The sequence below is a fragment of the Lepus europaeus genome, chromosome 11 (genome assembly GCF_033115175.1).
Source record: "Lepus europaeus isolate LE1 chromosome 11, mLepTim1.pri, whole genome shotgun sequence".
Classification (NCBI taxonomy): Eukaryota; Metazoa; Chordata; class Mammalia; order Lagomorpha; family Leporidae; genus Lepus; species Lepus europaeus.
The window spans coordinates 72,852,937-72,870,045 of record NC_084837.1 but is presented as its reverse complement, the minus strand read 5'-3'; the positions used below and the strand labels follow the sequence as shown (position 1 = coordinate 72,870,045).

General features: G+C 45.9%; 1 protein-coding gene and 1 long non-coding RNA gene across 2 annotated transcripts in view; one reads left to right on the top strand and one right to left on the bottom strand.

The window, feature by feature from the left end:
- Positions 1-17,109, bottom strand: part of LOC133769564 (uncharacterized) — a 98,256-nt gene that overhangs the window by 81,056 nt on the left and 91 nt on the right. The window contains exon 2 of the long non-coding RNA XR_009867210.1: positions 16,421-16,563. This is a non-coding gene — a long non-coding RNA (uncharacterized LOC133769564). The remainder of the gene's footprint in view (positions 1-16,420; positions 16,564-17,109) is intronic.
- LOC133769563 (aromatase) overlaps positions 9,862-17,109 on the top strand; it is a 31,722-nt gene continuing 24,474 nt past the window's right edge. Inside the window, exons 1-2 of the mRNA XM_062204771.1 lie at positions 9,862-10,006; positions 16,485-16,635. Of these exons, the coding sequence (XP_062060755.1) occupies positions 9,862-10,006; positions 16,485-16,635 (296 nt within the window). The remainder of the gene's footprint in view (positions 10,007-16,484; positions 16,636-17,109) is intronic.

The window sequence follows — 17,109 nt, the reverse complement described above, 5'->3', positions numbered from 1 at the left end:
GGAACTCACCTTCTAGAAGGAAAGGAAGCAGAAGAAGGAACATGACTTTTAATGAATTACATTCAACTCAAAAGAGTTAACATGAATAATCTCATCTATTGTCTTCAAGGGCATTTCTTCTTTAGATAAAAAGGTGAGTTCCATGTGACTGCTCTCACAAAGTCAGTTTATGGCCTGGTACAAAAGCATGACTAAACAGAAGCAGTTGCAAAAAGAACATGGATAGGTCTCCAGGTGCAGTTCCTTGAAGTTCATGGAATTTGATTCAGATACTGAGTAAAGGCTGCACATTGGCTGGAAGCTAGACTGGGCCCATAGAGAGATGCTTTGTTTGGCATCCATGCCTAAACTTGAAGAGGAAGGTTCTTCTCTCTGAAGGGCCACAGTCTGCCCACCACCTTCCACACTGATGTCATCTGCACAGTCCTTGAAAGCACAGGAGCTTGGGATGGCCAAGAGAGCATTAAAGATCCACCAGGAAGCCCCAATAAAGTTTTCACAACAGAAGCTTTTGAAAACGCTTGAGTATGAGAGAGGTTGCCTGTAAAAGGAAGGTATAGAATCAAACGTATTACAAAAAGCTGTTGTGATGAATGAACTGTAAAGCATGTATAGTGCTTGGTAGAACATTCCAGGAGAGAGTGAGACTAATGCTGCAGCTAACAGATCTCGTCTACTCTCTTCAAGGGACCAATGATACTACACCCACACCGTTTGTCTGTCTTCTACAACAGCAATAACAACTGCTGTAATCTTTAAAAATAAACAGTTAGTAGCCGGTGCCGCAGCTCACTTGGCTAATCCTCTGCCTGTGGTGCCGGCACACCGGGTTCTAGTCCTGGTTGGGGCGCCGGTTCTGTCCCGGTTGCCTCTCTTCCAGTCCAGCTCTCTGCTGTGGCCCGGGAAGGCAGTGGGGGATAGCCCAAGTGCTTGGGCCCTGCACCCACATGGGAGACCAGGAGGAAGCACCTGGTTCCTGGCTTTGGATCGGCGCAGCGTGCCGGCCGTAGTGGCCATTTGGGGGGTGAACCAACGGAAGGAAGACCTTTCTCTCTGTCTCTCTCTCACTGTCTAACTCTGCCTGTCAAAAAAAAAAAAAAAAAAAACACAAAAAACAGCTGGGGCAGGCATTGTGACACAGTGGGTTAAGCTGCCACAGGGCTGCCTGCATCCCATCCTGACTACTCCACTTCCTTTACAGCTTCCTGCTCATGTGCCTGTGGAGGCTTCAGAGGATGGCTCAAATGCTTGGGTCCCTATCACCCATGTGGGAGGCCTAGATGGAAAGCTGGGCTCCTGGCTTTAGTCTGGCCCAGCTCTAACTGTTGCAAGCATTTGGGGTGTGACAAGCAGATGATATCTGCCTCTTCCTCTCTGTTTCTCTGACTCTGCCTTTAAAAAGAATTAGCTTTTTGGAGGTTCATAATTTTTGGACCCCCAACTTCCACCTTCCTCTGCCTTCTACTTATTACCATCCCAGTCAGGCTTCCTTGTTTATCAAAGATGCACTTAGCCACCACCTGTGTCTTCTGCTACCCCTTGGGCCACTCCTCTCTTGCCTTTGTTGTAAACTCATTTTCTCTAGACAGGTTTGTCTTCTTCAACGTTGTCATTAAATTGTGGTGGCCCTCAAGATGCCCTGCCCAGACTACACCGTCTCCTCGAGTGATGTTTCTTATAGCCAGGACTTGATTTCTTCCCATAAGTCAATGATGCTCCTTAGCTCAGACTCCCTGATGAATTACTGGCTGTATGCCCAGTGACCTACCAGGCACAAACACCTGGATGTTCAACAATTCTTTAAACTCAAGATTTCAAAAGCCTCAACGAGCCTCCTACACCTCAAAATTTGTCCTTGCTCAGAGAATGGCACGGATTCCCCTCCAGGTGTAAAGTCTGGACACTTGGGAGTCATATGTAACACTTGCTCTCCGTCTACATCATCGGGTTTAAACTATGATCTGGGCATGTCAATTGAAGCTCCCTGACCTGTCCACTTACATCCACATCTACCAACTGAGACCATAGCAACCTCCTCTCCTGCCTAAAAAACTATGCAGGCCCCCCAAGCTGGTCTCTCTTCACCCACTCTAACACCTACCACATCCATCATATTCTTCTGATTCCCCCAGAGTGTACTTTTCAAAATGCAAATATGTTTTTGACCCCCTTCAATGGCTTCTCATGCCTCTTAGGACAAACACTCATATCTTACTGCATCCTACAAGGCTCTACACAGGTGTACCCTCCCACTGCTGATAGCCCCAAATCCCCCACACTCCACTGTCTTCTCTGAGCCCCTAGTCACTAGTCTTCTCCTTGTTTCTGGCAGGCTCCTTTCTGCTTATTAACATCATACTCATCCCTATTCCAAACCTACTCCCCTGACCCTCCTTGTACCACTTTGCAGCTCCCCATCCCACTTACCCTCTTTTCTTTAAAAAAAAAAAAAAAGATTTATTTATTCGAAAGTCAGAGACACACAGAGAGAAGAGGCAGAGAGAGAGGTCTTCCATCTGATGGTTCACTCCCCTATTGGCCACAACAGCTGGAGCTGTGCCGATCTGAAGCCAGGAGCTTCCTCCAGATTCCCCACGCAGATGCAGGGGCCCAAGGATTTGGGCCATCTTCTACTTCTATCCCAGGCCATAACAGAGAGCTGGACTGGAAGAGGAGCAGCCAGGAATAGAACCGGTGCTCAAATGGGATGCTGGCGCCTCAGGCCAGGGTGTTAACCTGCTGTGCCACAGTGCCAGCCCCCGAGAACACTCTCAATAGCCACAAGCCTTCCTGACCCCAGCGGGACCTTCTCGCCTGCTTGGGGGAACAAATAAGGGTCTAGAGCTTCCTCTCTAAGACCCTGTCAGCACCTGGGAGCCAAAGTCACATCAGGTTTTGTTTTTTAGTGCAGTGCTGATCGCAATCCCGAGCGACACAATCCCAACCACCATAATCCAGAATGTTGAAATCCTGAAAGACCAAAAGCCCTGAAGTCTAAAATACTCAAAATCACCATCTCTAAGGCTTAAATCCCAAATACTGAAACCCTGAATCCTAAAATCCCCCAAACTACAATTCCCAGGGAAACATAAAAGGCTTATGTATAGGGAGAGTAGAAAGTAGAATTCGCACCATCTGTCTGCATTGGCATCAAGTCCAGCTGAGGAAATTCCTGGGAGCTTTTAACAAATAGAAGTCATTTTTGCCTGAAGTTACTCATTGGCTTGACAATAATTATGTGCATGGTAGAGGAAGCAGACACACAATTGGCAATGCTGTTCCATCACCAGTGTTGTTCCCACCAAGTCTGAGCTCTGTCTAAATGCCTGGGGGGCGGATTTCCACATACTCAAAACGCAGGAGCACAGCACAGAAGATGGAGAAATCTAACAGGGAATGCTCATGTTGGTGCGTATGGAATCACAGAATTTCAAAAAGAGCAGCTCCACATAGAAAATGAATGTGAACCTATTTTTTGAGCAGACATGCCCTACCAAAAAAAAAATTACTATCACAATACAAGACTTCAGAACATAGCTAAGGATTGTAAAAGCTAGACAGCTCCTATACGCTACCTTTATGTAACTGACCATAACTACTCCATATTACACTTTTTTCTATGTTGAATTTTCCTTTTAGGCTTTTTAGTTTTCGGGGTATTCTCCTATGTCTTGTTTTCCTCCACTATTTTAAACTTTTTAAAAAAACAATTTGATATGCTATACATTTCATGTTTGCATCATTTCCAGTACTGGGGATACACACACACACACACACACAAGACTTTTAGAGTGCTCTAACCTGTTTTATATATTTTTTGCAAATTTGACTCCATGAAAGTACATTGTAACACTGACTTTGTACGCACTGGACATGTATGTGAAAACATGGAAACTTCCTCAATAAATGAAGAGATGCCCTTTTTGTACATCTGCATTTGTGAGAGATAAAATTTCTTAAAACCCAGCTGTTTGCGTAACTGCATATACAACAGTAACCAACTGCATTTTTTAATCGATCTCACCCAAAGACTTGGGTTGTCCATCACGGTATTTCAAATGACCACAGGTAATACACGTTTATACATATTGCTTTTTGACCTACTTGTGAATATGGTTCCTCTGCTCCTAACAGTTACCCTTTTGTGCCTGATGTTAGTAGATCTGGGTGCTTAGGCTTGCAAAAAACAAAAACAAAAAAACCTGCTATCATCTGTTTTATCATGTAAACTGACCAAGAAGTGCTCTGTTTTTATGTTTCTCAAAAACAAGGCTCTCTTTTAAAATGTAAATAAATGTCTTTTAAAGAGTTTAAAATTGTTTTCCAGAGTTGTATTTTCAGAATTATATTTTGATCTTTTGACAATTGGGATTATAGTGGTCAAGACTGTCTATTTCTGGATTATGGCCCTATACTTTTTCTAGTGGTAGCTCTAGGAGTCAGCCCCTCTGTGGGGAACCAAAGGCAAAAGTGCAGCAAGGAGAACCAAGGTGGCTGGTGGAAACACATGAGAGAGGGATGGAGCAGGTATGCCAGAGAGCAGGAGAGGAGGGCAAGCTGGGCACCCTGCCCTCACACCCAAGGCTGCTGCGTCCATCTTCCTGCCGGACAGACTGCTCCAACATGGAAAGGTAGGATTGAGGAGGGTCTGGCCAGACTGAGCAATACTTCCACAAGGCAAGGCCCTGCCTCACTCCCTGTGGATATCGGCTGTACCAGGGAGTCTAGGGGTCCCTCGTGGCACTGTGGGGCCTAGGATGTGTTCTGACACCAAGGTCACCAAGATAACTAGGCACTACTGGATCCCCACAGGGCTCTGACTGTAGGGTTGACATTTCTTTTCTGGGAGCTTGGTGGGACATTAAGTGACAGAGTTACAGTCAGGGGCATCTGTGACTCCCACGGCATGGAAGCACAGGTCTTGTCCATTAGGTAGCCAGGACCCTGCTTGGGGGCAGACCCAGCACGGGTGCCTGAGTGCACGGAGACCTTCCTGCAAATTACAACGGCAGGACCTGAGGGGATGACTTCATGGGGCCATGAAGACATTTAAGATGGTCCTTGAAGGTGCATAGCACTTGAAGGCTCTATGTGCATGTGTGTGTGTTTGGGGTGAGAATAGGATATTTCTGGCACAGCAGACATATATGCAACCTCTGTAGTGTTCTAGGACCTTCCTACATTCCTATACCACTATTCAAAGGTTTCTGCTTCACCTGTCCACATGGACCATCAGAATGTTCTACCAAGGGCCAGGGATCTGACACAGTGGGCAAAATGCCCCTTGGGATGCCTGGGTTTGAGTCCCATCCCTTCTCCTAATTCTGGCTTCCTGCTAACACATTCGTTGGGAGGTGGTAGGTGATGGTTCAAGTACTTGGGTCCCTGGCCCTAACCTGAGAGTCCCATACTAAGTTCCAGGTTCCTGGCTTCAGCTTGCCTCAGCCTTGTTTGTTGGAGGCATTTGGGGAGCGAACCAGTAGGCTGAAATTCTATTTCTGTTTCTGTCTGCCTATCTGCCTTTCAAATTAAAAAATAGACAACTGTGTTGCAGCATAGCAAGTTAATCTGCTGCCTGTAACACTAGCATCCAGATGGGTGGCTGTTAGCGTCCAAGCTGCTCCACTTCCTAGCCAGCTCCCTGCTGCACCTGGGAAAGCAGCAAAAGAGGGCTAAAGTACTTGGGCCCCTGTCACTCATGTGGGAGATCCAGATAAAGCTCCTGACTCCTTGCTCCAGCCTTCAGTTTGACCCATCCTTGGCCGTTAACAACCAACTGGGGAGTAAACCAGCAAATAGAGGATCTCTCGCTGTTTCTCCCTCTCTCTTTCTAACTATGTGAAAGGCAGAGTTACAGAGAGAGAGGGAGAGACAGAGAGAAAGAGATCTTCATTCTCCCTAAATGACTGCAATGGCTGTGTCTGGACCAGACCGAAGCCAGGAACCAGGAGCTCCATCCAGTTCTCTCGCGTAGGTGCGGCGGCCCAATGACTTAGGCCATCTTCCACTGCTTTCCCAGGTGCACTAGCAGGGAGTACTGGCGCCCATGTGGGATACTGGCATTTGCAGGCGGCGGCCTAACCCACTATGCCACAACGCTGGCCTCAAATAAATCTTAAAAAAAAAATAGATAACTGAAAAGTAGAATGTTCTACTGAACTGGAAAATCAATGTGCAGGGAGAAGAGACTCTCAGCCTCTCCAGCTGTGTCTTTCAGAGGCCTATAAGCTTAATCCTTTAAAGTGAGTCATTCTAAACAGCTTAGGAATGAACACAAATAAATGAAAAGTTCTTGACTATACGGACCAAACTAATTCAATAATAGGCAACAAAATGGCCTGCGTACCAGCCTGGGCTCTGAAGGCAGACCACCTGGCCTCCAACGTCAGCTCTGTCACACACAACCTTCTCATACCACAGTTTTCCCATCTGTAAAACGGGGGCAAAGCTGTAAGGATGACTGATTTAATATTCACAAACTACTTAGAACAATGTCTGACATACAGCAAGTACTTTGTAATTGCTAGAATTCTTACCCTCTGGAATCTTTAACTAGTGTTCTTTTGTGTGTGTGTGTGTGTCAGGGGTAGGGATGGTCTTTATGATATACTTTCAAGAAAGATAAGGAAACAAGCTACTTAGCCCCTTTAAACATTTAGACATATAGTCTCACGTTGCACAGTAGTGCAGGACTGAGAAAATGACTATGCAAGCTGAAACTGTGCAAAGCAATCTTAAAGATCAAGAAAAAATATGATTATGACGTTTTACATTTTTTGTCAAAACATTCAAAGCCCCTCTTGCCATAATTTGTAAGAATTGGAAAATGGTAAAATCCCATATGGGCGCCGGTTCTAGTCCCGGATGCTCCTTGGGCCCCTGCACCCATGTGGGAGACCCAGAAGAGGCTCCTGGCTCCTGGCTTTGGATCAGCGCAGCTCCGGCTATTGACGCCATTTAGGGAGTGAACTAGCGGATGGAAGACCTTTCTCCTTGTCTCTGTCTCTCAGTGTCTGTAACTCTACCTCTCAAATAAAGTCTTTAAAAAAAAAGTGAAGTCATCTAGACTATTTGAAAAGAAGTTGTCTTTGCTTTCTTCTCTTTGTGTATGTATCCCAGGATGCTGAGGGAGCATCCTCTGTGTGTCTCTGTGAGTTGTCACACTTCTTGGTAAATCTGCATCAGTTTCCAGCATCCTTGCACTTTGCACTTTCAATCCTGTAAAATATCTGAGTTCACTTAATGTGACTTCTCTGCCAGCATCACTTCCTTTGGGCATCGTCATCCTTTTTGCCATAATCACTTTTCTTATCTGTGTGGTTTTTTAAAAAATTTGTTTATTGGGGCCAGCTCCATGGCTCACTTGGTTACTCCTCCGCCTGTGGCACCGGCATCCCATGTGGGTGCCAGGTTCTAATCCCGGCTGTTCCTCTTTCAGTCCAGTTCTCTGCTGTGGCCCGGGAAGGCAGTGGAGGATGGCCCAAGTGCTTGGGCCCCTATGCCCACATGGAAGATCAGTAAGAAGCACCTGGCTCCTGGCTTCAGATCGGTGTAGCTCCAGCTGTGGCAGCCATTTGGGGGCTGAACCAATGGAAGGAAGATCTTTCTCTCTGTCTTTCTCTCTCACTGTCTATCTGTCAAATAAATAAATAAATAAATAAATAAATAATTTGAAAGAGTTACAAAGAGAGAGGAGAGGCAGAAACAGAGAGAGAAGTCTTCCATCCGCTGGTTCACTCCCCAGCTGGCCACAATGGCCAGAGCTAGGCCGATCTAAAGCCAGGAACCAGGAGCTTCTAACAGGTTTCCCAAGCGGGTGCAGAGGCCCAAGGACTTGGGCCACCTTCTACTGCTATCCCAGGCCATTGCAGAGAGCTGGATGGGAAGAGGAGCAGCCGGGACTCTAACCGGCGCCCATATGGGATGCCGGCACTGCAGTTTTGGCTTTTATCCACTATGCCACAGCGCCGGCCCCTCATCTGTGTTTTTAACACTGGTTTCAGCTTTCATCAGTACAAACAGAAACTTCAAGGACTGCAGCTGTCAGAACGTCACACAGAGCTTACTCAGAATGATGTAAAATGCGACTCTGGAAATTAGACACCTAACAGAACAACTCAGCTTGTTAGAAGTAGCTGCTCATTATATTAAGGCAACCAGAATGTAACAGACACAATGCTGACTTTCAGTTTCAACTTACATACAAGGGCACTTCAAAAAGTTTGCAGAAAGTGGAATTAAAAGATAAGTTTATTTTGGTACCAAAAATCTCTGCATAGTCTTTTCATAAAAGTGCATTTCCCATGTATTTTTGAAGACCCCTCCTGTAGTAGAAAAAAAAAATCAAAATTGCCCAACATGGGTGTGGGCATTCTCAGAACCTAGCACATATGTGTTAATGATTATGTGCATGGTGAAATGGATCAACAAAACACTGAAGTAATTTAATGAATTCAACTATACAGGGGAATTTCTGTAGTAGAGAGACGTTGGTATATGTTTAGATGTTTAAGGTCTCATACAGATGAGGGAGAAACAGAATGGCACACTCCTCAGGCATCTAGGGAAAGTTATGGGCTCTCTCCCTTCAAAAGGGTACCTGAGCAGGTACATTTCGTAAAACGTTGTAGGGGAGTCACAGAGCCTCTGAAATCCAGGTAGAAGCCCTGGCTACTGAATCTAGAATTTTTATTTCGGGAGAAAACCCACCCAAGGTCTGCTTCAGAGCCATCACAAGTCCTCAAAACTGTGGTCACTTTCCTAGAAAAGGCAAACCTCGGAGCCTGTGACGTGCCACCAGAAAACACAGAATGATGCTTCTTACCTCACTGTACAGTTTGTTCAACCCAGGCCTCGTCAACGGCAAACTACCATTCCCGAAATACTCTTCTGAGAGCAAAGGTATTACAAAATCTGGCAGGAAAACCGGTTGAAAAACACAGTAGAGCCAGCAAATCAAACTGGAAACTGGTTGTCTTACACAGGACTTCGGCTGCCGTCGGGATGAGGTTCCTCAGGAGCACCTGGGCTTACTGCTGGCCGCATCCTACTCTGCCTGTTCTCTCTCTCTTGCTCATTCCCCTTTCTGTTTCTTTCTTTTCTCCCTTTATTCTTCCTCCCTCATTCTTCTTCTGCCCACTCCCTCCAGTGTTGGCCTCCATGGACACTCCAGCTTGTGGTGCAAGAGTTCAGACCCTCATCCAAGCGACAGAGAAAGACTGAACTACGTGAGTCCATTTGAATTCAACAGACAGCCTAACGGGAGGCCATGAGAATACAACAATGCCCAAGAAATGTGTTCGTGCTGTAGAAACTTACTACTTGGGGCTGGGGAGAGGATCAATTTTGCTAATTTTGTACAAGCCAGGGAGTTAGGGAATTGTCTGCTTGTTTGTTTGTTTGTTTGAATTGATTTGGTTTCAAGAGAAGAAGATTGTCTAAACCAAACCTCCTGATGAAGTCACAAAATGATTCCACCTCTGAAATGAGCTTCAGTTTCTTATATTTTGGTAAGAAGTTTGGCTCTCAATTGGGAATGCACGTCACTCTACTCACTCAAGGGCAAGATAAGGTTCTATCAGAACAAGTGTCTAAATGAACCTGAGATTCTACCAAGGCCAGAAATGCTGCACTTTCAGCCAAAAGATCTCTCTTGGGCTTGTTTGTTTTGACTTGTAACCACAAATTTGTCTTGTCTGAGTGTCCAACCGCACTATAAAACAAAGCGCCAATCCTTTCAGTACAGTATCCCCTGAGACGACAGCAGTCATAGATGCACCTTAGAGGGGATTCTTCAATTTTTCTGCCCCTTTCATTTCCACAGGACTTTAAGTTGCTTCGTCTGAAGCCAAAGAACACACGATGGTTTTGGAAATGCTGAACCCAATGCACTTTAACATCACCACCGTGGTGCCTGCTGCCATGCCTGCTGCTACCATGCCAGTCCTGCTGCTCACCTGCTTTCTTCTCTTGATATGGAAGTACGAGGGCACATCCTCCATACCAGGTAAGACAGTCGTCTCTATCTGTGTCTGACAAGGCTATTTACTTGGGCTTTTGGTCTACGATGGCAAAGAAAATTTTGCAAAAGGACAAAGAGCAAACCCAGGAAGATCTCAAAGACCACCACTGTGTTAGCAAATGAGGACTTCAAGTGAACATTTCTACCCCAATTATCTGCATATGTAAATGAAAATATTTTTTAAATTGCTTAAACAATCCCTTCCGCTCTGCAGTCTGCTTTGCTAAAATAGTCTTGGCATGAGTGCCCTTTAAAACAAGCTTGAGATGGGGTGGAACAAAGTAAAATTCTAGGGATTTTGGCTAATTTTTTAAGAAACAGATTAAAAGTCTTTCCAATTTTTGCTCTGAAGGCAAAAATATCTCTGGAATGCCTCCTATACTCACTTCCCTCTCCCTCCCACTTTGCTTCATCCACACCCTCTCCCTTTCTTGTATTTGTCTCTTCTCTTCATCCCACTCTGCATTTTTCTCTCCTAAGGAGTGAGGTGGTGAGGACAGAGCCACCATAAGGGTTGCAGGAGACCTGGGCAGTGAGAGAAGAATGGGGACCACTGTGGTTCCCTTGGAATATCGGCCCCTGTTTGATTGGCCTACAGCCCAATCAAGAGGAAGGAATAAAATCATTACGCAGATCATTCTAACAACAACAACAACAACAAAAAACACCCTCCCATTCTACCACTAATGGGTGATATTTGACAAATGTCAGACAACTCAGTATCAGACATTTCAGACTGTTACTTTAGTTTTCAGTGAAATTTCCTCCCCATTCTGTAAGATATACAGTAATCATACATTTCAAGGACACAGGACTTGCATACTTCCACGTGTGCTGAGCCTCAGCACAGGTGTTTGAGAATGGAAAAATGGGGCGGGCATAGAATTCTGTGTATCTGGACCCCTTTAAAATTTTCCAGATAATTGCCTGCCTCTCTGGCTGATTCAGCCTGATATTTTAGACTACTTTAATATCCAATCCAATGGAACATTTAGTTAATTTTGTTCTCTGCTCCCTGATGGGGTCAGCTCCAGGAGAGGGGTGCTCAGAGCTGAGGGAAGACTCTTCCATGGTCTTGAAGTTGAACTCTGTTCCCCAGGGCTGCCCCTTCCTCACTAGATCTCTCCTCTTCTTTGTGGGCTCCTCGGTCAGGGTCAATGACTGGTAGGGGTGTGGTGGGTATGCAGAAGGGGGAGTGGAATGCCTTCCCTCCTCTTCCCTGTCATAGGCTCAGATGTTATAGTCCAATTGAGTCTTGGAAGGAGAGAGAACTCAACATTGCCCATCCAGTAGGCTACAGGTTCTCAATTTTCTGTATATGTAAAGAACCACCCAGGAGGTGGGAACTTGTTAAAAATCCCAGATCCATGGGCCCTGCCCCAGGCTTCCCAAATCATGCTCCAGGCCTAGAAATGTCTGTTTCTTTAATAAGCACCCTCTCCCCTCCTCCAGCCTGGATGCTTACACTACAAGCAATTGTGGAAATCTCCTAAGCCATTGAGTGAGGAAGTTGGCAAGCATGGGAACTGGGCACTGGGGCAGGAGCCTGGATAGCACTCAACTCTGTGCACTGCTTCCGGACCAGAGACTCGGTCCTGCCATACATCAGGAACTAGGTCACATGAGCACGTGGTTCCCAGTCCTGTCTCGGGGAGGGCTCCAGGGCTGATATGTATATTTTTAAAGCTCCTCAAATGATTTTCTAAGAGCAGCCATGGTCGAGAGCCACAGAGAGCAGCCCAACCTTTCCATTTAACAGGAAAGGAAGCTGAGGCCCAGAGAGGTGATCTGCCTTGCCCAGGCAAAGTGTTACAGCAAGTCTGAGAAGTATGGAGCTCAAGCTCCTCATTTATAGGTGGGGATTCTATCCCGGGGAGGGAAGCAGCTTGTTGGCTCCCCGGCTGGAAGGCAAGCTGGAAGGAGTAGAAGGAGACAACTTAGAAGCTGTCGATTTTGCTAACCAGGGAGTTCCTAATGTCATGCTGTCCCCTAGAAAACCTGAGCTCTGTCAGCCTTCTCTAGTGGCACAGGCTGTGAGCTCTTGTAGTTCCTGATGATGGCAGGAAGAGGAGAAAATTGGCCTTGGTCCAGCGGTTCTTGCTGACCAGTACTCCTGAACTCTGCTCGCTCCCTGGAGTCACTGGCTCTCTGGGGGTCCTTGATTCTGCAGGTTTGGCGGAACTCAGCTCAGGGTCAGCAAAAGCCAAAGGGCTTTAAGAAGGTAGAATGACCAAAGCCCTTCAGTAAGTTACCATTTGCAAGACAACTTCTTGCCCATTTTCTCTGGTGAGGTTGGTGTGTCTATACCTATTTTGTAGAAGAAATTGCGACTCAAGAGTAGATGTCCCTCAGCTAGCAAATGATGAAATGGGGACTCAACACGGAGCTTCTTCCCCTCTGCTTCCTGGGAAGCCCCACTACATCAGATGCTGGGGGTGAGAGGTACGCAAAGAGGAATGAGACGCCGCCGTTTCTGCCCTGGTGGGAATAACATGGATGAGGCAAAGCAGCAGAGGCAGACGTGGGCAGATGACTTAGCGCCAGGGAGGGGGCCGTGAGAGTCTGGGGGAGGAAAGAGTCGTTTGGCGGGGGAAACTGTTCCAAAGCGACTGATCTCTGTCCAGGACTCGCAGTTACCTGGCACCTGGCGGCTCTCCCTTCCCCAAGGACGCACAGCTATCCCAACCTTGAACACGGGTCCTCTCCCTCCAGAACAGAGCGCTGGGAAAAAGGGAAACACATTCCTCTTCTTCCCATTAAGAACATATCTCACAGGAAAGTGCACCGCGTGATGATAAATCTCCCGCCGCGGTCTGCAGCACAGAATCAGGGCGTCAGCAGCAGCCCAGAAGCTCCATGTCTGCCTTTTCAACCACTCGCTCTCCCTCATTCCTGGAGCTCAAATTTCCTGGCTCCTGCACCAGTCACGCCCTTGCTTTTTTTTATAGATTCGCCACCTACTTTCACATCCACAGACAATATTTAATTCTGCGTGGTTTTGAACATCTCAACAATCAAATCATCCATTATTTATTCTTCTTCACTGCTTCTTTTATTTTATTTATTTATTTATTTATTTTTATTTTTATTTTTTTTTACAGGCAGAGTGGACAGTGAGAGAGAGAGACAGAGAGAAAGGTCTTCCTTTTGCCGTTGGTTCACCCTCCAATGGCAGCCGCGGTAGGCACGCTGCGGCCGGCGCACCGCGCTGATCCGATGGCAGGAGCCAGGTGCTTCTCCTGGTCTCCCATGGGGTGCAGGGCCCAAGCACTTGGGCCATCCTCCACTGCACTCCCTGGCCACAGCAGAGAGCTGGCCTGGAAGAGGGGCAACCGGGACAGGATCGGTGCCCCGACCGGGACTAGAACCCGGTGTGCCGGCGCCGCGAGGCGGAGGATTAGCCTAGTGAGCCGCGGCGCCGGCCATCTTCATTGCTTCTTTTGCTAGCTAGCATATCTAGCAAATTTTTAAGAATCATCTATGCAGTTCTGCAGGTGAGGGGTGTTTGGGGCGTCTCCAGTTTGGTGTAGCTGTGGACAACAGCTGTCTGTGGGTTTCTCTAGGGTGTATTCCTCGGTGGAGAATGCAACAATTTGAGAGGTCCCAGCTGTTGGCTTCAAGGAGGCTGTCTCTGAACAAAAATGCAGTGAAGTATTTTTGCCCTCAGAGGGTGTGAAAGAGGCTCCCATAATCACTGCGTGCCTAGATAATAAGCATTCCCAAGCCTGAGAGGCAAGCACAGCTTAATGAGGATGCAACCAGAATACTTCCCTAGTTTCTCCCTTCCTGGAGCATTCTTCTCTCCATCCAGAGGGTTCTAGGATGTGCGTGTAAGTGTGTTGTAATTGTTTTGGTTGTGTAATTATTTTTCACATCCTCTCCTCTCTGGTCTTGAGACTGTAATGGGGACCCTTATTCTTAAAATATCGCCATCCCTAACTTGGCAATAGAATCTCAGTAAGCATCTGTTGTATAAATTAAGCTGACGTTCAGTTGCTCTCTAAGGACCTACAACTCTGGTTCTCTTCTGGTTAGAACACTTAGCTTGTCAACCTAAGCACAGGGTTCATTTCATTCTTTCTGTTTCAGTTAGATACAGATCTCTACTGTCATACCATAAGTTTGAAGCTGCCTCTCAAATGTTAAGATCTCTACATGGCATCAGACTTTTATATACAAGATGAAAAGTGCATCCTTTTGTTTGTCTTTGTTCCCCACAGGCCTGGCCTATGAAATAAGTGAATGTTCATTGAATAAATCTATTCTCAAATATAACCAGGTGTTTGACCTCACGTGGACTAAATATGCGTTACACAATATTTTCTATTTTGTATTACATGTAAATATAGCCTAAAATACCCCAAATAAGGATGGCATTTTAAAATTTATCCTTTATATTATATGTATATAAACTTAAGTAATCATTCAGGAAACATTACTTGAGCATTTACAATGTGCCAAGCTACAAATACCCTGTGTGGCATTTTGCTATTATGCATATTTTAATTGATTAAAGGTTGGAGTATATGGTACCATTTTAAGGAAATATGTACACAATTAAGGCTGGCACCACAGCTCACTTGGCTAATCCTCCACCTGCAGCGCCGCTACCCCAGGTTCTAGTCCCGGTCAGGGCGCCAGTTCTGTCCTGGTTGCTCCTCTTCCAGTCCAGTTCTCTGCTGTGGCCCGGGAAGGCAATGGAGGATGGCCCAAGTGCTTGGGCCCTGCACCTGCATGGGAGACCAGGAGGAAGCACCTGGCTCCTGGCTCCGGGTCGCGCAGCACTCCAGCTGCAGCGTGCCAGCCGAGGAGGCCACTTGGGGGGTGAACCAACGGTAAAGGAAGACCTTTCTCTCTCTCTCTCTCTCTCTCTCTCTCTCACTGTCTAACTCTGCCTGTCCTATATATATATATATATATATATATATATATATATATACATATACATATATATATACATATACATACACATACAATAAAATCTGCTTGTTTAAATCTTTTTAAGAACTCCATGGAATTATTTTAAAGTAAATTCAGTTATCTGCAGTATAAAATAGTTATTAAAATAATCAAAAGATTCACAACTCTTTGACAATATTTTGGTTCTATGGCTATTAACAAAGGTCTTCCCCCAAAGGAAAAAAATCAGAGCCAACAGTCTCGGTCTTATCAGCTTAGCAAAGTAAAAGACAACATTGTTCAATTTGGGATTAAACATCCCATTCAGATGATCTAGTGAAAGCTTGGACTTCCCAGATTATGACACAGCTCTTGTCCAGGGGGGCGTGTGCTGGCTCATACAGTTTGATGTGTTCAGGCTTTGTAACCATCTCCCTGATGGAATGGAATTAAAGGGAAAGACAGAAAAACTACAACTTCACATCCAATTCCCCCCCTTGTTTCCTGGATTTGTTTGTTATAGTTCTGCCCTTGTCTTTGTGAGCACAGCTATGCATGGCCACACTCTTGACTAAAATAGATGGCAGGACTCAACTTCCAGTCTAGACACTGAGCAGACTCACTGTCCAACTGCTCAGCTCAGCTCTACTGTGCCCGGTGAAATTTAGTTCAAGATTCTTTTCTGCTGAGTCCTTTTGAAGGGAAAAGAAGAAATGGGTGTTCTTAGATTGGACATTATCTTTGCAGACCTTGTGTCTCTCAGTTAAACCGATTACTCCAAAACTATGACCCAGTTCTAACCCGCTCATTCTGTCCACTGGGGCATTCAACCAAAAGTTGTCAGAGGAAACCAGGCAGCCAAACAGTTTCCACACTTGCTGCCAGATCAACCCACTGACTTGTATTTGAAACTCATTAACACCAGCGCCGCGGCTCACTAGGCTAATCCTCCGCCTGCGGCGCCGGTACCCCAGGTTCTAGTCCCGATTGGGGCACCGGATTCTGTCCCAGCTGCTCCTCTTCCAGTCCAGCTCTCTGCTGTGGCCCGGGAAAGCAGTGGAGGATGGCCCAAGTGCTTGGGCCCTGCACCCGCATGGGAGACCAGGAGGAAGCACCTGGCTCCTGGCTTCAGATCTTGGCGCAGTGTGCCGGCCGTAGCGGCCATTTAGGGGGTGAACCAACGGTAAAGGAAGACCTTTCTCTCTCTCTCTCTCTCTCTCTCTCTCTCTCTCTCTCTCTCTCACTGTCTAACTCTGCCTGTCAAAAAAGAAAAACAAAAAACACACAGGAGGAGGTTAACATGTATCCAAGTTCATTCAGACTGAGACCAAGCCGAATGAGGATCAGGTGCACATTGAACTACTTTACCCTCATGGAGGGGTGAAGAACCTCATGTTAAGCTTGTTTTATTTTGAGGTAAATCACTATATTCGTGATCCACAGGCATACAACAGAAGATGCAGAGAACATTTAGATAGAAAAGACCAAAAGCAGTGGTACCTTAGAGCAGTTGTTGTTTCTGAAGTGGCTGAGATGTTGACTGTGATGTGACGACTTTTCCTAGGTCCTAGCTATTGTATGGGAATCGGTCCCCTCATTTCCTACGCCAGATTCCTGTGGATGGGGATCGGCAGCGCCTGCAACTATTACAACAAGATGTATGGAGAATTCATGAGGGTCTGGATATGTGGAGAGGAAACGCTCATTATCAGCAAGTGAGTCTGTAATAATCAGAGACACGCTTTCAAAACCAAGGCGGGGTCCTATTTTTCTTTTTTTTTTTTAATTTGTCCTGGCAGTTTCTAAGGAAATGTTCTTACTGTTGAAATGAAGGTAAATTGTTCTCAGGTAAAAATCAAACACAAACACAAGAAACAAACAGAATAATTAGGCTTCACTTGAATTGAAGTCAGAGGCACATAGATCAAGACCTCTAGAAAGTTGAGAAATCATTCAACATTTCCCTAAGCAGTGAATGTGGAAACGGAAAATTCAGAGGATTTGATTTTGGCAAAACAGACTTTAAGGGCAGGGTGGTATCGTTCCTGTTTTCCTAAGATTTTGGTCTTAACTCTACAAGTAAGCATTAAACGCGTGCACACACACACACATACAAATTCAAAACCCAAAACTGTGACAAAGTTTTGTGACCCCCCCAATTAGATAAAAGTTTCTAATGTCAGCCCCTG